Genomic DNA, 24,066 nt, shown 5'->3' with positions numbered 1-24,066 from the left:
TTTTCTATCTTATTCTTAATACTTGTTAAATAAAAGGTTATTTAGATAAATAAAAGGCTTAATAATTATATGGTTATAAATGGGCTATGTGTTTATTTTTATATAATAAATTAACTATGTGATTATCATCAAGTGGTTAATATAATTAAATAGTTAGTAGAATACGGTATACATTTGATACGATAAGTGATGGATGGGTAATTTTTGGCATCTTTTTTAAAAGTACAACTCAAAAATTCGGCATAAAAATACGGAAATGGTGAAAAAAAAAGGGAAAATTATTGTGTACTCTCGAAGTACCATAAATACGTACTCCCTCATCTCACATATATAAATGGTGGGTCTCACTAATTAAATTCATAGTGGGACCCACCATTCATATGAGAGGGGGGAATACGCATTTATGGTACTTTGGGAGTACCTAATAATTTTCTGAAAAAAAGATATGGGTTAATACATTTATTATTAAAAAATACGAAACAATAATACGGAAATATTTATCATATATATTTTGAGATAAATATAGTAGTCTTTGCATCATAATAGTTTAACTTTTGCCAAGTGTGATATAATCATTGGAACATCTTAATATAATCATGGTCACAAACTAACCATGATTATTATGAGTTGTGTGAATGTCTCTTTACCATGAAAATTTCTTCAATTGTCGTTGTACTTGAATTTATATTTCATGGGCTTATATAGTTGCATATTCACATGCTTACTTTTATTATTATTATTTAATAATTATACAATTAACATGCTTTTTTTTTTTGGGAGAGAGTTTCAACCTATGGGATAAATATGTTGGAATTGGAAAGTTTTACCTATGGGATAAATATGTTGGAATTGGAAAGTTTTAACAATGGGAGATATTGCAACTGATTACAGTGTAGGGGTTGATTGGTTAAGGGATATAAATTACAAATGATCCTATAATGTAAGGTGAGAAAGTTCAATCCATCCCTTTTATAAAAAAATCGTTTCATTTTCTTTTTAATTTTTTTTACTAATATACTTTTGCGTATCTAAATAATTGATAGATCTACATATTCACAAAATGTATACAAAAATCTGTGAAAGGGAAACTAATCCCATAATTTATACTAATACAACTATCTAGTAAGATATGCAGAAGAATGAATTTAAAAAAAAAAAAAAAAAAAGGGTAAGTGACATGAGATCGAAAGCTAGATTTGCCATATTTATTCTAGGCGTTGACAAAAGTAAAAAAGGAAATTAAAAGAAGGGACAAGAAAGAGAGAAAGCCAGCTTGAGTAATTGATTATGACGGTCTTAATTTAACAAGGATAATACATGATAATATTTCTTTACCTTTAAAAATAATAGTATATGTAATAAATAAAGTACAAAATAGCGTTTTCTCCACACACACACAAAAAAAAAAAAAAAAAAAAAAAAAAAAAAACAAAAAAAAAAAAACAAAAACAAAAAACAAAATAACGTAATTTTAAGATGGTGGATAAGATATTATGAAAATGACATAAACAGAAAATAATGGAATTTTGGTCAATAGTATGCTACTAATAAATTCATTTGTTTCCGTCTTATGAGGGTAACATGGATTGTCATTGCGAGCAAAGCCAACCCTAGAGAGATGTGCTCAGAACTAACCAGCTGGATATATTGACTTATCATGTGCAAGGAATGGCTATTTGAGCCTTCAAATCTTGAAAATTTCTTTAAGTGAATGGAGTGCTGAGCTCCAATTCTACTATTTGAACCAAAAACGTATCACTCGATCTGACCACAGAAAGAGCAACTATAATATTATATTATAGGAAATAAAATAATATTTATATTATATTATATAAAATAATATAATATTATAGAAATCAACCCTTCATGGGCTATGGGGTGACGGGTTTTTTGGTTGGGAAAGATGTAAAATCAGAAGTTCCATGTTCAATATACTACACTTTTTTTTTTCTTCTAAATTTTAAAAAGTCATGCATGTCTTATATATATAAACAACTGAATAAATTCATATATTTAGGTATTTTATAAATTTATCTGAAGCCTAAAATAACCCTTATTGACAAGAAGTGATCAATCACAAGTTCAACATGTTCATGCCCGCTGGAGTCCTACTCTTGCAAGTTACGAGTTTGTTTATGAACAAGATACTTTGCTTTAACTTTACTCAATTACTAAGCAAACCTTAAGATTAGGTTTAAAATCTTTTGGTCCGAGAGAAATGGAAGTCTTGTGAGGGTGGCAATCGCATGCAAACTATTTCTTTAGAATTGAGAGGAAATAAGGATGAAATGGCCTGAAGTCCTGGGATCTATTATATACTTATATCTTTATTAACAAAGACAACCCAATATAGAATCGTGTGATTGTATTTATTTGCTAGAGAAACTAAGCGCATTGAAAGAATTTTTTATCTTCTTCATCGCCAATTGGGAGTAAGGAGAATTTCTTTCATCCCAACATGTGGTGATTCATAAAATCATTCACATATATTAATGCATATGAGTAATTAAATTATATAAATAAATCACATAATTTATTAAATATATTATATAAGTATGACTAGAAATATAGTGAATATTTAGTTAATTTGTCACATATTGAGTTAAAAGAATTTTCTTTTAAATCGATTTTGGGAAAACTCAAAGTCTGTCCCTTAGGTAGCATAAGGACCTATTCAGATTTCACTTTATTTAAAAGATTTCTTTTATTAAAAACGAAATTGGAAGTAGATTTTTTTTTACCAAGTTCTGGAAAACAAGAAGAAAAAACAAAAGAAAAACGGACTTCTTTCAATTAAATTTTAAGCAACAAGCCAAGTGGAGGCACGTTAGGCATGTGTCACTACAAATGAGGGTACCGTGGGAGATAGGACTATACACAATTTTTAACAATTCCGTCACGAGTTGATGAAAAATTTATTTGCCTTTAAATAAGTCAATTTTTTTTTTAATTATTATATGACCATCTTACCAGGTCAATGACACATTTACTCATACTTTGATAAACTGTAATAGGCACTGTAATATAATAATTATTCCTATAGTTTAGTTATTCAATATTTTGGTTATGTTTTTATTAAAGGGAATAGTCATTCTTTATGAATAGTTATTCTTTAAAATGAGGAATAACTATTCATCTCTAAAGAGGTCGTAATAGCTATTTCTTAATAGGTATATTAATTTCTAAAATTGATATATTTTCTAATAAATAAACTTTCCATATGCATTTAACAATTATGAAAATAAAAAATCATAAAAGATTAACTAATCTCTCTTTCAAAATTTTTTTTTAAAGTTATTTTTTAGGATATATAATTATATGAGTAAAATATTTCCCAAAATATATCTTAGGTTTGATTTAAAATGATTTCATTTCATTGTCTTCAAGGAGAAATTATGAGATCCACATTGTGGACAAGTGGTCCACCATTCCATTAAAAAACTTTCACCTGTTTAAAATTTTTAGTTAGAAAAAAAAATTTAAAACAGAAATTAATTACTGACTTAACAATTTTAAACAAATGAAAGCTTTTTAGTGGAATGATGGATAAGTGACGTGGTCCACTAGAAGATTCTATAATTTCTCGTCTTCAAGGTTCTATTATTGTGTTGTCGCCAAACAAGTGAATAATATTAAGTATTACATTACAACATCTTGTATTTCTTGTAATACTTGTTTTCGTTTCTATATAATTACCGCTACAGTCTACCAAACGTGTCATTTGTATATTTTCACCTTTCTATAGAATATTGTCGTGAATGAATAATTGGATATAAACAAGATCAAAATAATTTTTTTTAATAACTATTAAAACTATTAAATTATATATTTATTTTTAAAAAAAAAATAGAAAGACGGTGGAATTTTTTATTTTTATTTACTCGAATTGTATTTAATTGAACTTAATTACTTGTTATATTAATACTAAACGACAGTGTAGGCAAATCTGCTGAGAGCTGCTGGTTGATCCAAGACTCCGTATAATAATAATATTTCTGAATTCACTGTTCAAAGCCAGATCCATTATATACCCAGCAAGGATAAAAGGAACTATATGCTTCAAGTCTCACAATCCACAAAGCTTAGATTTCAGTCATGGCCACTGCTCTATCACCAGTACACCATGTAGTGATTTTTCCTCACATGGCTCAAGGCCACACCATCCCCTTGCTAGACATATCAAAAGCCTTCTCAAACCGTGGCCTAAAAGTCACAATCATCACCACCCCATCAAATGCTCCATTCATCTCTTCCAGAACCAACAAGCACCCAAATATCACTTTGTCAATAATCCCATTTCCAAAAGTTCCAGACTTGCCACAAGGCTGTGAGAATACAGCTGACCTTCCTTCAATGGCTCTATTTACTACCTTTATAGAAGCCACAAAAAAAATGAAACAACCTTTTGAGGATGTTCTTAGAAACATGATTGACGATGGGTGTCCTCCAATTTGTGTTATCTCTGACTTTTTCCTCGGTTGGACACTTGAGTCATGTCATTTATTTGATAGCAATTCTTTCACTCAAACATACTGTTAATAATTTATCAATTAAAAGAGGTCGATATTGGAATGAAGGGAAAAAAAGTATTTAATATTTTTAAAATAAAAGCTTATGGTTAAGCACATATTTATGTTTAAAGTTATTTCGAAAGACAATAAAAAGTGAAAATCTTATTTAATTTGCTTAATTACAAATTTCACTCTTTAATTTTGCCTAAAATTCAATTTATTCATCTAACTTCGCTTTCATTTAAATCAATCCTTTACATTTTAACTTTATTCAATTCAGTCTCCTAGTTAGTCTTAGTAAAAAATATATCCTTAATGATCCCTAAAACGATATGTAATTATACAGCTACTCTGGATGTATTAACGTCGAAGGCGAACAAGTCCCATTCTTTCTCGGTGAAATCTGCCTATCAGGTAGCTATTAGGATGAAGAAGCCGAAACGGATCTGACATTCCACAGCAATCACTGAGAAGCCCCTATGGAGGAAGCTCTGGAAAATGAATGTGCCTCCAAAAGTCCGGATGTTCCTTCGGCGTGCTTGCTCCAACATTCTGCCAACCAGGGAAAATCTACATAGGCGGAGAGTACAGGTGGATCCACATTGCGAAATTTGCTGCCAACCCGAGACAGTAGGACAACTGCTGTGGGCACAATGCAGTGGTGGAATCCAAAAGTGCCAAAATAACTTGTGCGATTTTTTCCAGCTCTTTCGAATTTTGGTGGACAAACTATCGAGAGCGGACTTGGAAAGGTGGGTAGTGACATCCTAGGCAATCTGGAATGCCAGAAATCAGTATTACTTTGAAAGGATCCAATCTCATTTCAACTCTATCTTGAAGGGAGCTATCAGTTCCCTGCAGGAATACTGGAAGCTTTTGACAGCACAGAGGAATTCTTGAGTTCTTTTCGGAATAACAAAGTGTGCCCAACTCTTGGATTGGTTGGGCTTTAGTGCAAATGGCTTGGGTCAGCCTCCTTTCAACACAGGATGCATGGTGTAAGTCTTGTGTCATTGTAATAACTGCGTTTTTTCTTCCCTTGTTCTACCTATGTTTGAACAGGGTAATACTCGGTGTATATGTTGGTTATATCAATAAAATCCTATCTTTTATCTCAAAAAAATATAATAAATAAGTGTGTATTCCAAGGGAGATAATACTGTATCCGAGGCCGTTTTGTTTTGACCAGATAAATGAAATATTTCAGTATTGATTAATATTGGTGTACCATTTCGGAATTATTGCTAATTATATATATATATATATATATACACACACACACACTTATTTTTTATATGTATTTAAATGTTTAGTAGTTAAAGTTCACATAATAATAATTTATTAAGAGCACTTAAATTTAAATTTAGGCAAAAATGCAAAACTGACTCTCTAACTATCAGTTTTTTTCATTTCAATCATCTAACTTTTATGTTTGTCATTTCAATCTTTTAACTTTCAATTTTGTCAATGTGGGATTCCGTTAGAACTCAGTTAGGGACTGTCGTTAATTGAGCCAAAACGACGTCGTTTTGGCTTCCTTTTTTTTTTTTTTAACAAGAAAAAAAAATCTGTAAAAAAAATAAAATAAAAAAACCCAAACCAGAGAACTCAGCAGCAGCGAAGTCAAAAACCAAAAGAAGAAGCAGCACACACAAATGTCTTCCTCAACCGTTATTCGAGAGCTACAGCGCTATCTCAGCAAACACTAAAAAGAATGGGCTATTGCAAAGCTCGAAGTTTCGAGTTTTTGGTGTTTTAAAGGTCTCATTGTGTGAGATCAGACCTTAAAGAGAGAAAGGAAAGAATGACACCTTCGTTTCAATGGTGGGCGAAAGAGAGCCACCGTGGCACGTCGGTGGTGGTGAAGATGGAGAATCCGAATTGGTCAATGGTGGAGCTAGAGGGTCAGACGAAGGACGATTTTCTCATCACAACGGACTCGCCCGGGTCGGGTCGTACCAGAGACAAAGGCCACCGAGGACGCAAAAACGTCAAGCAGCTCACTTGGGTCCTAAAGCTCAAAGCCCACTGTGCCGCTGGTTGCTTGACCTCCATCGCCTCCGCAATGTTCGGCCTTGCCGCCTTGATTCGCCACCATCTCACTTCGGGCCGAATCGACTCCGACGAAATCAAAAACGAGAATGAGCACGAGAACGACGATGCTTTGGTGGAGGGAATGGGGAGAGAGAAAGAGAACCCGACAGTGAAAACCAGGTTCTATTTCTGCATCAAAATGTTCTCGTGGGTGTCTGTGATTTTACTCGGGTTAGGTTTTTTTTTTTTTAATAGATTTTTCTTTTTTTTTTTCTGAAATTTATTAAAAAAAATTTGCCAAAACGACGTCGTTTTGGCTCAATTAATGACAGTCCCTAGTTGAGTTCTAACGGAGTCCTGCATTGACAAAAATTGAAAGTTAAATGACTGAAATGACAAAAATGAAAGTTAGAGGACTGAAATGAAAAAGACTGAAAGTTAGAGGGTTAGTTTTGTATTTTTGCCTTAAATTTATAAGCATATAATAGTTCACTTATTGTTTATCTCTAGCTCACATATCAACCTATTAATAAAAATATAAAACTAGTGAGTGACAGTAGTTGAAAATTTGAAATAAAAGATATAATTGAAATTTCAAACTTGTTTCAAATATCAATGTCTACACGTGTGGTGTTAGTACACACAAAATAAGATTACAGGAGCCACACAAAACAAAAGGACCAAGGAGGTGCAACTGTAGTCTAAACAACAGATAAGAAGAAGGGAAAAAAGAATAAAAGAATAAAAAGGGAAGTGAACAGACAAAATTGAAGGAGGAAGACGAAGAGATAACCAGCTAAATGTTAACAACGACCAACAAAGTGGTGCTGGGCCTGAAGGTGATGTGAGCCATCTGGTACTTTTATGTTTTGTTGTTGTTGTTTTTTTTTTTTTTTTTTTTAAAGAAGCTTTTTGTACTGGCCGGTTTTTACTTTCCGCTTGAAATAGTCGATATTTGCCTGTATTCCCGGCATAGTCCGGTATAGACCGGTATTTTGAGCAGTACAATTTAAGGGTGTTTTTGAACCATTTTATCCACCAGAAGGAGAAATACCGGCCATACCAACCAGTACAATATGGTATTAACTTCCTTGGTGTATTCCCTTTTTTCACATAACAGTAGATTCCATTAATTAAATTCATGATAAAACCTACTATTTATGCGTTAAGAGGGGGTAGTATGCATTTGTTGTACTTTTAAAGTATTTTATAATTTTTGTTGTAGTTTTATTTTTAATGATATTTTTTTTACATTAAATTACTGAAAATAATTTTCTATTATCAATTTAAAAAGAAAAAGGAAAGAAGTAGGTTTCAAAAAAAAAAAAAAAAAAAAAAAAAAAAGAAAGAGTTACCAAAAAAATTTAAAAAAAAAAAAGAAAAAGAAAAAAACAAACAAAAACGCATATGGAATAAGAATATGAAATTAATATGAAATATCTTGGCATTTGAATCCCAATCTAACCTATGCAACATTATTAAATCAAACTTCAAACTACTACTTACTGTGTTTCCCCTTCAGAATTAGCAATTAACACTGTTGTCATAATGTCTCGAGCAATTACAAAAATTCAAGGTCATTTTGGACCAAAATTCAAAGAAAACTTTTTTACAATTCTAAAAGCTGCCTAAAAGGATTTCGAGTTGACGACCCAGTATAGGAACACACTCATCTATTTTGTGCAAAAGAAAGTTGTCTTTTTTGGACGTACGGAAAGCAACCCAGTTTAACATTGACAATCAAAATAATCCAAACACAACTTTATGAAAGTAACAAATTGATCTCACAAAACCATAACACAAAGGGGTGAAAGTTTTCTTGATCTTAGTACTATCATTTATAGCTGAAAGTTCAAAAACGTGTATAAACACCTTTGAACGATTAGACCCCCAAATTACAAATTACCAATTCAAGCTTTATATCAAACAATTAATGTGCGGAACATGAACAAAAGCTTAATACAGAATTGATAAACAATCTAAGCCAATTAAAATCACATTCACAGCAGAAAATAAAAGGCAAAGATAAAGGGAAGAGAGATGCAAACACAAGGACAACACACGATGTGTTATCGAAGAGGAAACCGAAGCCCTCGGCGTAAAACCTCTCCGCCGCCCTCCAAGCGGTAAACAATCCACTAGAAAATGTAGTTGGGATACATGAACAGCAATAGACCCTCCAAGTCTAATCTACCCGATGTACCTAAGCCCTCCAAGCTTCTTGCTCCAACGAGGTTGCGCCGAACCTTTTTCTTCTCTAGCTTACCGGATTCCGCTACTAGACCGTAGCATCCGCCATCCTTGGCATCTTCCAATGCTTCCCAAAGCTCCAAAAACACTCAACACTCTAAATTGGTGTGGGTAGTGTTTGGATAGAAATCTCCTCTCAATAGGTATGACAATGAGAGAGGGAATGAGAAGAGACTACAAAGGTTTCTCTCTAAGAATGAGTAGCTCTCTCTAATTGGGTGGGTGTTTTGAAGAAACCTTTCTTAGGGTTTTTCTTTCTGAATAGTCACACATATCTTGTGGGAATGAGGGGTATTTATACTGGTGTGAGAATGGAATACGAAGAGTCAGTTTTTCCAAAAACAGGGCTGGCTGGCGACTTGACCTCGCGACTTGACTGAGTCGCGAGTTCAAGTCGCGAGCTAACTTTATGGCCAGTCTGGATTTTTGTCATGTAGTGCTCCAGGTGAGCAACTTTTGGCGGCTTGCAAGCCGCGAGCCACCCGCGAGTCCTAGCCGCGAGTCTCTGCTTCACTGCACTGTCTTGAGCATTTCTTCACACTCTCTCACACACTACCCTTACATGATTCCCACCTAAATACAAGGTTTCTAAGTGCTATATTACAAGCAAATTTGTCATGGAATAAAGCCAACACATGGTTGATTAAATTCAACCTTACAATCTCCCCCTTTGGCTATTCCATGACAAAACACCCTAAAACAGACTCTAGACTTAAACATGAGTTTGGGAACAATGGCAAAACTCACTCACACCTAAATCTAGAAGCTGTGCAGCTCTTGAATCATATGAACATGAATCTCCTGAAACACAACAATACACCATGATCATTGTAAGCAGAAAATCATAAAATGCATATGAAACAGGCAAAATGTGATCAAGCAAAGATGGAGTTAAGAAACAAACCATGGCTTGATCAACCAAGTGAACACCACAAGGTAGTGATCACAGTGCTCATTCACACTTGGAATGAACACAAGGACATACAAGTTAACAAGCACAAGGCAAGACACTTGTATGCTCAACACTCAACCAATGCATAACACACAAGGCATATGCATCTAGGAACAATCCTACAAGGGCACAAGAGTGACAGTACTTAAAAGAAAATGCAATACATTTATATAGAAGTACTGATTTAAACAAAGCATAAAAGGCTGCATAAAGCAAGGTACATATCATAAAGCCTACAAACTATGCAAAAAAAAAAAAAAACATTAACCCTAAAAGCTTACAAAAGCACATGGGTACAAACCACATTATATTGAATAAAAACTTAAACAATATAAACTAAAAGTGCTTAAAGTTTCTCCCCTTCAAAATGATGAGAAGCTGTGATGCACTTAGAACATATATACTTGTAACCTAAAACACTTGCACAAAACACATTAGACCCTCAAGGTAAAGTAAGTAATAAAAGGACAAGTATAATGTAATAAGTAAATTGCGATCAAGTAACCATGATGTGAAACATGTGTGCAACTTGATCATACACCAAAACAGTCATATAGAAATGACTACAATGATCACATAGCAAAGCAAATGATCATCCGAACATGCATTCAAAGAAGCACAATAGCATAGGGATATATGCATGTCCAAAGCACAAACATGATGCAATGAGAACAACAAAGCATAACTCAAAACAGCATAAAGCCAACAAGAAAACAAACAGAACAAAGTTTTCTAGTTAACACAAAGTCTTCTCCCCCTTGGTATATGCATCTCCACTATGGAAAATCTCTCTCCCTACAAATGTGCACGAGAAATAGAATTTCTCCCCCTAAGGATGTGCACAAGAGTCATAACAAGAGTCATATAGAAATGACAAAACACTCCGGTATACTCTCTAGAGTATACTCTCCCCCTTTTTGTCAGGAATAGACAAAGGGTCAAGGAGAAAAAAAAGGGCAAGAGATGAATGAACAAACAATGATAATAATGCATGAGGGGTGCAAGATGAATGAGAAAATGAAGTTCAAACCTAAGACAAAGTAGCATGCTACAAAGTATAAGGTAAACATGACATGCTAGGATGAAGAAATAAGGTAAAGTCCAATGCATGACAAAGGTAGCAAAGGTGTGTGCAAGAGGTGGCTAAGTGCATGCATGACCAATGCATGAAAAATGCACATGTGGGGCAAAGTGTGTTAAAATACACAACCAATGAACCAAACATGTTCCTAATGAGGAAACATGAGAAACCCCAAAGTTTGGTACTCATCGGAATCCAAACAAGCGAGAAAATGTCTAAGAGACATTTTATCAAACACCTAGCATGCACACTATGAACAAAAATGTGAAACAATGCATGAACATCATGAAATTCACCCTTAATACATGTTCTTTCTGCCACAAGGGACCAACATCCAATGCATATCAACAAAAGAAACCAATCCCATGAAGAAAATTGACAAAAAATAAGTTTTCCCAACCCCTATGATGAAAATCCCAACCAAGAGCACAAAACTCTCCAAAACATAATCTAAGGATCAAAATCAATGAAAAGAGTTTATAATTACCTTAGAGATGTTAATGGATTGAAAAACCATTCAAATTGGTTGGGTTTTTATGTAAAAATATTGAAAGATGGGTTTTAGAGAGGATGGGAGAGGTTTAAAACAAGTTTCCCACGAAAAAAACTCTTTAAAAAGCTGATTCTGGGCGACTCGCGACTGGCGAGTCGCGAGCCAAGTCGCGAGTGAGCTGCGAAACCTCTCTGTATGAACTCGCGGCTTACACTCGCGGCTTGCAAGCCGCCAAACCAAGTAGCCAAAACTGGCAGCTTGCTGGCAGCTCACGCAAGTAGCCAAAATGAGTGGCCAAAAAATCTGACACTTGTTTTTCAAACCAGAACATGTTTAAACATTGAAAAACAAAGTAAGCACTAAACATAAATACAAAAAGTGATAAAAATCACTTCCAAAAACATATAAAATGATCAAAAATATTTTTGGATTAATCCATATAAGATTGAGCACACGCACATCACATTTAGACAAGTACAATCTAACAAATGAATAAGACATTCATTGAACATTAGGCAAGTGTGTTGTGTGTGTATCAAATGTGGAATAGTCCTTAGTCTAGAGTGAAGTTTCAATGATCAATTCAATCAAGTCATACACAACTAGTACTAAATCAAGTGGTCTATCTCAATTATAGAAATGAACATATATGACCTCCCACAAAAAAATGATTACATAAGATTGAAGCTTTTCATTTGGCTTCTTACAATTCATATCATTTGATCATTTTGAATCAATACAACTTATTTTGAGCAATACATCTCATTTTTGAGATTGATGGCTGAAATTTTTGATATTTCAAATTGATGAACAAGCCTTTGGCTTTTTGGGCATCATACATTTTCATATAAGTCGCTTTCCCTTTTTCCTAGTCGAATACTAGTATGTGCGACGGCTTTTGCAGCTCATTATCTCTTTTCATTTTGAGATTTACATTTATTGAGCTCTTTAAGCAATAAAAATAAAAGAGTGGGAAGAGATATAAGCACAAGTCTACGCATGTATCAAAACCAGCATGACTATTGACTAATCATTCATGACAAGCTTGAAGATCGATTTACAACAATCACACAAAGATGTCAAGATTTTACCCACAAAGATATAAGTGTAAAAATAACAAGCTAAGCTCGTAAATGCACAAAGCCATTTGTACAAAGGTACAAGGCCAAACTCACATGTGATATGTGCTCAAACATATACGATCAAACTTTTTGAATTTTTCACTTTTTATGTGGTTTTGGATTTTTTACTCACACAAAGCAGAAACATAAAAGTAAGATCAAGAACAAAACAATGCATACAAATAAATGCAAGATGCACAAAATGCATGATGATATGACATTTAATGCAAGAAGGGTCCTACAAAGATCGAAAGAATTAGATCAAAGACCAAAAAGAGCACAAGCTTAACCATATGAATCCTTCCTCATCCAAACGGAACGATTGTTTGAAATGAGTGTCTCAAGAGAAGCGAGACGAGGGTTGGAAGAATGAGAACCGGGGATGCACATAGTCAAGGAGTTAAGAGCATTAAACATTTTCTTTAATAACATGCTATTTTCACTCAAAACCGGTTTACTCTTTTTAGCACAACTTCCAAAAAACTCAAGTTTTTCTTTTCTTTTAATTCTTTTAAAAGCATGAAACTTAGAGCATTGAAGTCTTAGATGACCAAAGGCACCACAATGGTGACAAACAATGTGTTTAGGTCCACTAGGCTTTTTGGGAAGGGATCTAGCAACATGGTTTTGTTCCCTCTTCAACTTATGACATTGAGGTCTTATATGACTGTTGAGGTCTAAAAAATCACAGCAAAAAATAAGCCCAAGAAAGAATAAGCTAAGCCCAAGAAAGAGTGAGTTAAGCCCAGAAAAGGAAAAGCAACCAAAAAAGAAAAAGAGAGAACATCACAGCAAAGTATAAGGCGCAAGGATCCTCGGGCACCATCAATGAGCGCAAAGAAAAAAGAAGACCAGGACAGATCGATAGAAAGAAAAACAAGAAAAAAACAAAAGGACGCAAGCGACCCTTCATGGCACAAACAGGAAAGGCGTCGGGGAACCAAAACAAGGAAGAAGAATGTTAACAAAACGATTTCAAAAGAGCAGAACAGGATTCCGCCCAAATAGGAAAAAAACGGAGAAGTAAAAGACACCAGAAGTGAGGATGCCGAGAAGGGCATACCTCAGCACACCCCAAAGAGGATGGCCAACCAGAAACTTTCGAAGGAATCAGAACCAAGAAAAGGAAAGAATGAGAGAAAACGGAAAAGGGGACTTACCGAGATGATGAGGACAGAACATACTCTGTTCACGAAAGACCAAAACAGGGGAACCAACGGTTCCCCAAGACGCCCAGAAAAACTCCACTATAAAAGGAGAGGATGGGTTGTGAAGAAAAGCAGCAAGAAAAAAAGAAAGGAACAATAGAAAGAAGAGATTCACTAGAAATCATCAGAAAGTTTAGGCAGAAAGAAAATACTAAAGGGAAAGACAAACACTGCTTCCCGATATCCTGTAAAAAGCAACTATGGCACATACTCGGATCCAACAAGAATCAAACTTCGCAAGTTTTGAAGGCTGAAATAGCCATTCAAAGCTGCAATTTTTTAGCTTGATTGGACCTTGTATCACGTCCTAGTAAGCTTGCTGTAATCAAACAGATAATGCTTTAATGAAATATTGTCCCCAGGATCCCCACAGTACTTTTTTTTATTGTCTTGCTAATCCTGTTTAATCTTTCCTTCTGAACTTACGTTGTTAATTTTGGCACTCCTCGATATCCTTGTTTATTGTCAGGAACATTTCTCTGCATTCGCTTGATTCTTAAACAGCCATTTAGTTGCGGTGAGTCAAGGCCCAGTCCACCAAATCCCCTTTTTCTTTTTCACTCAGGCTCGGGATCCTTGGGCCTGAGTATCCCGAAAAAGACACTCTCACAATATCAAACAATTAATGTGCGGAACATGAACAAAAGCTTAATACAGAATTGATAAACAATCTAAGCCAATTAAAATCACATTCACAGCAGAAAATAAAAGGCAAAGATAAAGGGAAGAGAGATGCAAACACAAGGACAACACACGATGTGTTATCGAAGAGGAAACCGAAACCCTCGGCGTAAAACCTCTCCGCCGCCCTCCAAGCGGTAAACAATCCACTAGAAAATGTAGTTGGGATACATGAACAGCAATAGACCCTCCAAGTCTAATCTACCCGATGTACCTAAGCCCTCCAAGCTTCTTACTCCAACGAGGTTGCGCCGAACCTTTTTCTTCTCTAGCTTACCGGATTCCGCTACTAGACCGTAGCATCCGCCATCCTTGGCATCTTCCAATGCTTCCCAAAGCTCCAAAAACACTCAACACTCTAAATTGGTGTGGGTAGTGTTTGGATAGAAATCTCCTCTCAATAGGTATGACAATGAGAGAGGGAATGAGAAGAGACTACAAAGGTTTCTCTCTAAGAATGAGTAGCTCTCTCTAATTGGGTGGGTGTTTTGAAGAAACCTCTCTTAGGGTTTTTCTTTCTGAATAGCCACACATATCTTGTGGGAATAAGGGGTATTTATACTGATGTGAGAATGAAATACGAAGAGTCAGTTTTTCCAAAAACAGGGCTGGCTGGCGACTTGACCTCGCGACTTGACTGAGTCGCGAGTTCAAGTCGCGAGCTAACTTTATGGCTAGTCTGGATTTTTGTCATGTAGTGCTCCAGGTGGCGTGACTGTTCAGCTCCCCTGCATGCTCTGCACGTGAGCAACTTTTGGCGGCTTGCAAGCCGCGAGCCACCCGCGAGTCCTAGCCGCGAGTCTCTGCTTCACTGCACTGTCTTGAGCATTTCTTCACACTCTCTCACACACTACCCTTACATGATTCCCACCTAAATACAAGGTTTCTAAGTGCTATATTACAAGCAAATTCGTCATGGAATAAAGCCAACACATGGTTGATTAAATTCAACCTTACAATAGCTACAAGTCCATGGCTATTGTTAGGTAGACGATCATTAATCAGGTAGGGTGTGGATCAATATGGGTTTAGTTAATAGGCGTTTTTAGGGCATTTGTTAATTGACAATTTCAGGAAAGTTTTGTTATCACTTTCATGAAATAGATAAAAAAAAATATATAAAAAAATCAGTTTTTTTTTCTTTTCTCATAAAAAGTTTTTAAAAATGCATCATAAACTAATGTCATTAGGGCATTCGTTAACTTTTTTGAGTATGTGTGTATGCTTGTCAACTAATCTTGTCACATGTCTATTTGTTATTCTCTTATAATATAACCAAACTCAAAAATGAAAAAAAAAAAAAAAAAAAAAAGAACAAACACATGAAATATTACAATTAATGGAGTATAAACTATAAACTAGAACCTTAAAAGTGGGACATAAGATTTTATTCGTATAGGAGAATGCTGAAGAAAAGATCAAGAATTTTGAAAATAATATAAAATTTGAGGAATTTACACTCCAAATTTCAGCTAAATTCCTAATTAAGTCATTTTATTTGATAAAATTTTAAATTTTGTCAAGTGTACAAATTCTCTATCCAAACACATTGCGCACAATGACTGGGCTAAATTCAAGGGGTTGGCTTGCCTCTAATCCTTTTTCAACTTGACAGCACATTTTGTTCTAAGTATACAATGACAAGTGGTAGTGAGTTTTAATATCAACATTTTACTTAGTAGGTGATTTAACAGTTTCTCATTAAAATAAAAGGAGATTTCAGTTAAAAAAGTATTGGAGGTAAGCCAAACCCAAATTTAGTTGAAACTAAGGGTGTGCAGCCAACTCACCAAAATCGGCTCGAGCCAACCCAACCCTCTGGGTTGGGTCAGTTTTCAAGGGTTAGTGGGTTGGGTTGGGTTGGGTTATGAAATTTTTTTTTTTTTTTTTAATAGTGGGTCGGGTTGGGTTTGAGTCATAAGATTAACAAATCCACTGAACCCAAATCGACCCACTTATATTTAATATATATTTAAAATTAAAAAAATATTTTACATATACTTAAAAATTATTATACAGTTTTTTTATTCACTTTTTTCCCCCTTCCCAAATAAAATTTAAACTCTAAGTTCTCCTCATATAGTTTGTGTTGGTTTGGTGTTATACTCATGATTATTTGGTTATAAATTTACTCTTACTAGTGGTAGTGTTGTTTTAATGCTAAATTTAATAACAATAATATTAATTAAAAAAAAATTGTCCAACTTATGGGTTCAATATAACCAAATCCAACTTATGCACACCCCTAATTGAAACACCAATCACTTTAATAAAAGGTCTCGTATGATTGGTGGGGAAGCCCATACATACATACATACATATATATTATATATATATATATATATATATAATTTTTTTAAGAGGGAGGCCCATGTTTTTGGTCTTATAATTTTTTGCAATGCTGCTCCTCTTTCTCTCTCCTCACTCTTCACATGTATTTTATACCTTTTTTATAAAAAATATAAAATAGTTTTTGTAAATACGTTCCTTTTATTCTCAATCCCAAATTCGGCCTTAACTTGATTGTTCCCTCTTTATAACACACATTTTTTTCTTCTCTAAAGTCTAAAGCACCTTCTAGCATATCCAGGATCCATGAAAAGTAGTCTCTAAAAAAACAAAGAGATTATTTATATTTACCCTCTTAAACCATATTCAAGCCAACTTGTACTAAAAGGGAAAAAAAATACCAAACAAAGAAAGAAGATTTGAAGCAAGATAAAAAATAATAGTGTATGTCTTATTTTAAGTAAATTGTATTTTTCAAAATAGCGGCTTCAAGAATTTTTTTTTTGGGTAATCATTAACAAACTCCAATTCTACTATTTGAACAAAAAACGTATCACTCTGACCACAGAAAGAGCAACTATAATATTATATTATAGAAAATAAATAATATTAACATTATATTATAGAAAATAATATAATATTATAGAAATCAACCCTTCATGGGCTATGGGGTGATAGGTTTTTTGGTTGGGTAAGATGTAAAATCCGAAGTTCCATTCCATGTTCAATTTACTACACATTTTTTTCTAAATTTTAAAAGGTTCTCTTTTCTCTCCTTCGGAATCATCTAAACAAGACTTCTCAAAAATAAAATATCTTTACAATCTTGAAATTTTAAAAGAGATCTACAGAGAACTCAATAATGCCTGGAATCTGTTCATTTCTCCCCCTAAACTAGTGAAAGAATTAATTTTTTATTCTTGAACTTTAAAAAAAAAAAAAAAATTCATAGCATACTTATACGTGCAGTGTTACCAAATAATTTATGCAAATGTCACAGCTAACAAGAAAAAACATGACTAACAAGGTTTACTTTGAGCTAAAAAGTCACTATCTTTCTTTAACACATGAAAATCATTCCTACGTCATACCACTTGTGGTCAACGTTTTTGCCCATTGATTGCGTTGTGTGCGAGTCTGCACTTTAAAAATATGACTCATGCCTTAGGGTGGTGCCACGTTTAGAACTTATGACAACTTCCCTCTTTAAAATTATTTATTAATATTTAGGATAGTCTCAACTCATTTAAATTCTACGTGTAGGTTATAGTGGGACTTAATACTACTCAAATTCATAACTCCTGGATTGATAGATAGAATGGATTATAAGTATTTTATACCACTAAGTCATACTTTCGGATGGTATTCTCTTTTAAGATTAAGCTATGGTATCGAGCTACTAGGCATTATTGCCTTAGGGAGTTAAAAACTTAAGAATGTGCTCACAATTATATGACTTGAAGTTTGAAGACCCTAGAGAGAAATTTGAATACCTTCATACAATACCCGAAATAAATAAAAGTTACTAAAATAATAATCATTAAGTGAAAATTTCTCCTCCACTCAACCAACCAAAGGAGCAATTTAGTCTCCCTAACCTTTGGGGACTGAAAAATTCAAATTAGAATATCAAATGGGTCATTTTGATTTTGACCCAAAAGTTTTAAAGGTTGCTTTTTTATTTTCGTTTTGTGTTTGTAAGTGCAAATTTTAGCATACACTTGGTGTGGGATTATGATTAATTCAAGCAAATTAAAGTATTGATTGATCGACCTCGATATAAAAAGATGCAGAAGCTAGGTTCGAGTTTGTATCAAGCTCACTTAATTTTTGAACTTGTGTTTGTTAAAAATTCAATTAGCCTAAGCTACACTTGGCATCGTAGTCGAGCTGTCAACTGTCAAGTCATGCATGTCTTATATATATAAACAAACTGAATAAAGTCATATATTTAGGTATTTTATAAATTTATCTGAAGCCTAAAATAACCCTTATTGACGCGAAGTGATCAATCACAGGCTCAACATGTTCATGCCCGCCAGAGTCCTATTCTTGCAAGTTAAAAGTTTTTTTTTATGAACAAGATAATTTGCTTTAACTTTACTCAATTACTAAACAAACCTTAAGATTAGGTTTTTAAGTTTTTTTGGTCCAAGAGAAATTGAAGTCTTGTGAGGGTGGCGATCATATGCAAAAGTTTCTCTAGAATTGAAAGGAAATAGGGATGAAATGGCTTGAAGTCCTGGGATCTATTATAGACACTCTTGTACCATTTTGTGGAGAGTTATATCTTTAGAAACAAACACAACCCTGTTTAGAATCGTGTGATCGTATTTATTTGCTAGAGAAACTAGGTGTGTTGGAAGAATTTTTTATTTTCCTCATCGACAATTGGGAGTAAGGTGATTTAAATCTTGAATATCTCATTTGAAAAAATAAAAATATGTCAATTGAGCTGCAAAATAAAATATTTGATAGGTGCATGAAATATTATAACCACTTATCTAAGAGATAATAAAAATCGAGTAGTCCGATACTAGAAATACTATAAATTATAGGGTCATGCTAACGAGTGCCCTTAGGGCACTGGTTAAGAATTCATTTTAGGAAAGTTTTGACATCATTTTTATAGAAAATGAAAAAAGTTGTCAAAATATTAATTGTTTTTTTTTTCTTTTCCCATAAAAACTTTCTTTAACCGGATTCTTAACTAGTGCCCTAAGGGCATTTGTTAACATTTCCCTAAATTATATTATATAAAACCTATTAATTAATGTCACCAATTACTAGAAAAATAATTTTTTTTATTTTTTTATTATTATGTGATTAAAGTTATGCCAATCACGTGCATTCATTGAGACATATAAGACTTTTATAATAAAAATTGATAATAATGTGTTTAGTTTAAGAGAGAGTATCTTATGCACCTGGTACATGAGACATCTCTCTCACTAACAGGTGGAACCCACAAATATGGGATCCACCTGTTAATGAGAGAAATGCCTTAAGCACCGGGCGCATAAAAGATTTTTTTTTTCTTAATCTAGTATGTGAAGATGTGCCATTGACCTGCTATGATGGTCCTATAATAATAAAAAATTTAACTTATTTAAAGCAAATAAATTTTTCATCAACTTCAAGGGTACCCTTCATTTATAGTGACACATGCCTAACGTGCCTCCACCTGGCTTCTTGCTTAAATTTAATTGAGAGAAGACCGTTTTTCTTTTGTTTTTTCTTCTTGTTTTCCAGAACTTGGTAAAACAATCTACTTTCAATTTCGTTTTTAATAAAAGAAATCTTTTAAATAAAGGTGAAATCTGAATAAGTCTTTATGCTACCTAATGGACAAAGTTTGAGTTTTCCCAAAATCGGTTTAAAAGAAATTCTTTTAACTCAAGATGTTCAAATTGACTAAATATTCACTAGGATTTCAAGTCATACTTATATAACTTACGGCAAATTACAATATGTGAAATTTGAATGAGTACTTATTTGATCTTGTATTTTTATGTTTTTTATGTTTTTGGAGGAGATAGACACATAAGTAGAGAAAAATTATATATTTAATCATGTTTTTAACAAATTTATGTTACGGAATTCTAACTAAGCTAATCACAGGTGAGTAACATGTTAAATTTCAAATCACAGATGAACAACTTAAATTTCGGTCAAACCACAAACAAATGAGTTGTAATTTGCCCAATAACTTATTTAATGAATTATGTAATTTATTTATATAATTTAATTACTCATATGCTTAAATATATGTGAATGATTTTATGAATCACCACATGTTGGTATGAAAGAAATTCCTGGTAAACTATTCTCATAAAATAATGCCAAGCAACTTGGTTACAATGGAGTGAGTGTGACATTAAAATTATGATAAGGCTACTAATACAAATGGAATATAAGTTTTTGGTGTAAAATTTAAATACACCAAAATTTAAGAGTGTTGTTTACATTTAGCCACATTTTGTAAAGATTCTTTAAAAAAAAAAAACTTGTATATTTTCAGCCTTCTATAGAATATTGCCGTGAATGAATAATTAGAAATAAATTTTTATTAATAACTATTAAATTATATATTTATTAAAAAAATAGAGAGTCGGTGGAGTTTTTTATTTTTATTTATTCGAATGTTATTTTATTGAAGTTAATTATTAATACTAAACGACAGTGTAGGCAAATCTGCTGAGAGCTGCATCTAACGGTTAATTAAAATCCTAGGGTCCGCATAATAATAATATTTCTGAATTCACTGTTCAAAGCCTGACCCATTATATACCCAGCAAGCATACAAGGAACTGCATGCTTCAATCTCACAATCCACAAAGCCTGACCCATTAGATTTCAGTCATGGCCGCTGCTCTATCATCAGTACACCATGTAGTGATTTTTCCTCACATGGCTCAAGGCCACACCATTCCCTTACTAGACATATCAAAAGCCCTCTCAAACCGTGGCCTAAAAGTCACAATCATCACCACCCCATCAAATGCTCCATTCATCTCTTCCAGAACCAACAAGCACCCAAATATCACTTTGTCAATAATCCCATTTCCAAAAGTTCCAGACTTGCCACAAGGCTGTGAGAATACAGCTGACCTTCCTTCAATGGCTCTATTTGCTACCTTTATAGAAACCACAAAAAAAATGAAACAACCTTTTGAGGATGTTCTTAGAAACATGATTGATGATGGGTGTCCTCCAATTTGTGTTATCTCTGACTTTTTCCTCGGTTGGACACTTGAGTCATGTCATTTATTTGATATTCCACGTATTGTCTCTCATGGAATGGGCGTGTTTGCTATGGTTATTTGCAAATCTCCTTCTTTGCATGTCCCAAGTGTTAAGGATTTGTCACTTTTGGATCCTATAGATTTTTCTGAGCTGAAATTTCCGTTCACTTTGAACAAAGGTGACATCCCTGAGGTACTTTTAAATGGTGATCATGTGCGTCTTGTAATGGAGCTTGCAGAAGCGGATGTGAATAGTTGGGGTGTAATTGTTAATAGCTTTGAAGAGATTGAAGGTGAATATGTTGGAGCACTTGAATCCAACTATTTCAATGAAGCCAAATCTTATTGTGTGGGACCACTTCTCCTCTATGATCAACTTGATCAAGAATTGGATGCTTCATACATCAAGTGGCTAGATAAGTACGTTGAATCTAATGAATCAGGCAGTGTGATTTATGTTTCATTTGGTACACAAACACATTTGTCAAATGATCAAATGGATGAGATTGCTTTTGGGTTGGAGATGGCAGGCCATCCTTTCATTTGGGTTGTGAGATCAAAGACTTGGGCTCCACCAGATGGATGGACTAAGAGAGTGAAAGAAGAAGGGTTGGTTGTGTATGATTGGGTGGAGCAACGAAGCATACTAGCACACCCTTCAATAGGTGGGTTTTTGAGTCATTGTGGTTGGAACTCAGTGTTGGAGAGCTTGGCAAATGGGGTTCCACTTTTGACTTGGCCTATGCTTGATATTAGTGAGCAAGCCTTGAATGCTAAACTTGTAACAATGGGATTTGGTGCTGGGTTAGTGGTCCCACAAAGAGATGTTGGAGGTGAGAAAATCACGACCATTGATAGGGGTGTGATTTGTGAGAGAGTGAAGGAGTTGATGGGTGGTGCAAAGGGGAGGAAGGTTAAGGAGAGGGCACAAGAATTGGGGCGATTGGCATGGCATGCTGTGGAGAAAGGTGGTTCTCGTAAGAAATTGGACGAGCTGATTGAGCGGCTCACCAATAAAAATATGTGATCAAAACCTCTTTATCTCTTTAATTTGAAAATGTATCTCCTATTTTTGTTTCGCAAATGCTTCTATGTGTAATTCTTTTTTTTTTTTTTTTTTACGAGTAATTTATGTGTAATTTATTTATGTATTTTTGCAATTTTCAATCTTATCTTGATCCTTGTTAAATAAAAAGTTATTTAGACAAATAAAAGGCTTAATAATTATATGGTTATATATGGGCTATGTGTTTATTTTTATATAATAAATTAATTATGCGACTATCATCAAGTGGTTCGTATGATTAATTAGTTAGTATAATATGGTATGCATTTGATACGGTAAGTATGTAGACAAGTAATTTTTGGCATCTTTTTCCAAAGTACTGACTCAAAAATTAGGCATAAAAATATGAAAATGGTGAAAAAATGATACTGTATAATACATTTATTTTAAAAAAAATATGTAACAAAAATACGGAAATTTTTATCATATATATTTTGAGATAAATACAGTAATCTTTGCATCATAATAGTTTAACTTTTGCCAAGTGTGATATAATCATTGGAACATTCTAATATATATAATCATGGTCACAAAACTAACCATGATTATTATGAGTTGTGTAAGTTATTGGTATATTCTCCTTTGCTTTATTAGGAGAATCAATGCTGAAATCTTCATTTTCCTTATTATTAAATCATTAAAAAATGAGAAAATTTGTGAACATAAAAAAGAGTCAAAATATTTGCGCAACACCCTTATTTTAGTTGTTGTGAGTTAATATTTTATTTTATTTTGACCTATGGTGAGCCGACACTTCAATTATTGTGACATTTTTATTGTGTTTGTGGAACTACTTAAAAAAAAAATCAATTATATATATACACACTTTTTTTTTGTGTTAGGAAACCATTAGGCATAATTACAGCAAAATTGAGAGTTTATGTTTGTCAGCTTTTGTTTTTATTTGAGATATATTAAAATAAAACTATGATTGTGTGTTTGACCAAATAGATAGGTTGCATTGAGATTTTTTTAATGCGTTATATTTTTGTTTCAGTGTTTGACGTCAATGGGATTCATAATTCAATGAGAACTTCTAATTAGACTTTTTTTCTTTTCTTTCTCAAAAAAAAAGACAGTTTTTACTTTCTCTCTCTCTCTCTTTTTTTTTTTTTTTTTTTTTGAGAAACCAATGTTTTACTTATTCCGTAACAGATGTTATTTATAATCTTATCATATAATATACTATACTAAATAATAAAAGTTAGGCTTAAAAGTCATGGTTACGCCAAATGGCAGCACCAAATTGCAGAAAATTTATTAAATTTCTTTTTAAAAAATTAGATTTAGTTAGTTGGTAGCATATAACTACTATAACTAAGAAAGACCAATTCAGTTTGAATAGCAAAAACTAAAATTGTTCATCTATATCTTGTCTAATTTAAGTCTCATGGACTCTTTTTTGTTTTTAAACTATTTTTTTCCTTCGCTTTTTTATATTATATAATAAAAGTTGAGCTTAGAAGCAGTGGTTGCACCCAGTGGTTTTACCAAATTGTAGATTTTTTTTAAAAAAGATTTTAAGAAAAAAATAGATACAATTTTTCTTCTCCTATAATTTCTAAGTTGATGAAAATCTTACTTTGATTACAATCCAAATTCTAACTTAATTTGATTACAATCCAAATTCTAACT

At 33.4% G+C, this 24,066-nt stretch overlaps 1 protein-coding gene across 2 annotated transcripts; it reads left to right on the top strand.

Annotated features, from left to right (window-relative positions):
* Nucleotides 1-4,080: 4,080 nt before the first annotated feature.
* Nucleotides 4,081-22,600, top strand: LOC126727503 (UDP-glycosyltransferase 90A1-like). Of its 2 annotated transcripts, XM_050433183.1 has the most exons (2): nucleotides 4,081-4,402; nucleotides 21,290-22,600. In XM_050433183.1, exons 1-2 carry the CDS (start codon nucleotides 4,096-4,098, stop codon nucleotides 22,390-22,392), a joined length of 1,410 nt encoding a protein of 469 aa, XP_050289140.1. In that variant the 5' UTR covers nucleotides 4,081-4,095; the 3' UTR covers nucleotides 22,393-22,600. The 2 variants fall into 2 exon arrangements, with proteins under 2 accessions (XP_050289140.1, XP_050289139.1); XM_050433182.1 differs by lacking the exon at nucleotides 4,081-4,402 and having other exon boundaries at nucleotides 20,900-22,600.
* Nucleotides 22,601-24,066: the final 1,466 nt, after the last annotated feature.

This window comes from Quercus robur, chromosome 5 (assembly GCF_932294415.1).
Source record: "Quercus robur chromosome 5, dhQueRobu3.1, whole genome shotgun sequence".
Taxonomy (NCBI): domain Eukaryota; kingdom Viridiplantae; phylum Streptophyta; class Magnoliopsida; order Fagales; family Fagaceae; genus Quercus; species Quercus robur.
Note: the sequence above shows the minus strand (reverse complement) of the source record. Positions and strands in the feature narration are given on the sequence as shown.

Coding starts and splice junctions, on each gene's coding strand:
- LOC126727503 (XM_050433183.1), top strand. CDS start 4,096: ATGGCCACTGCTCTATCACCAGTACACCATGTAGTGATTTTTCCTCAC. Junction 4,403..21,289: donor CACAAAAAAAATGAAACAAC/CTTTTGAGGATG, acceptor AAATGAAACAAC/CTTTTGAGGATGTTCTTAGA.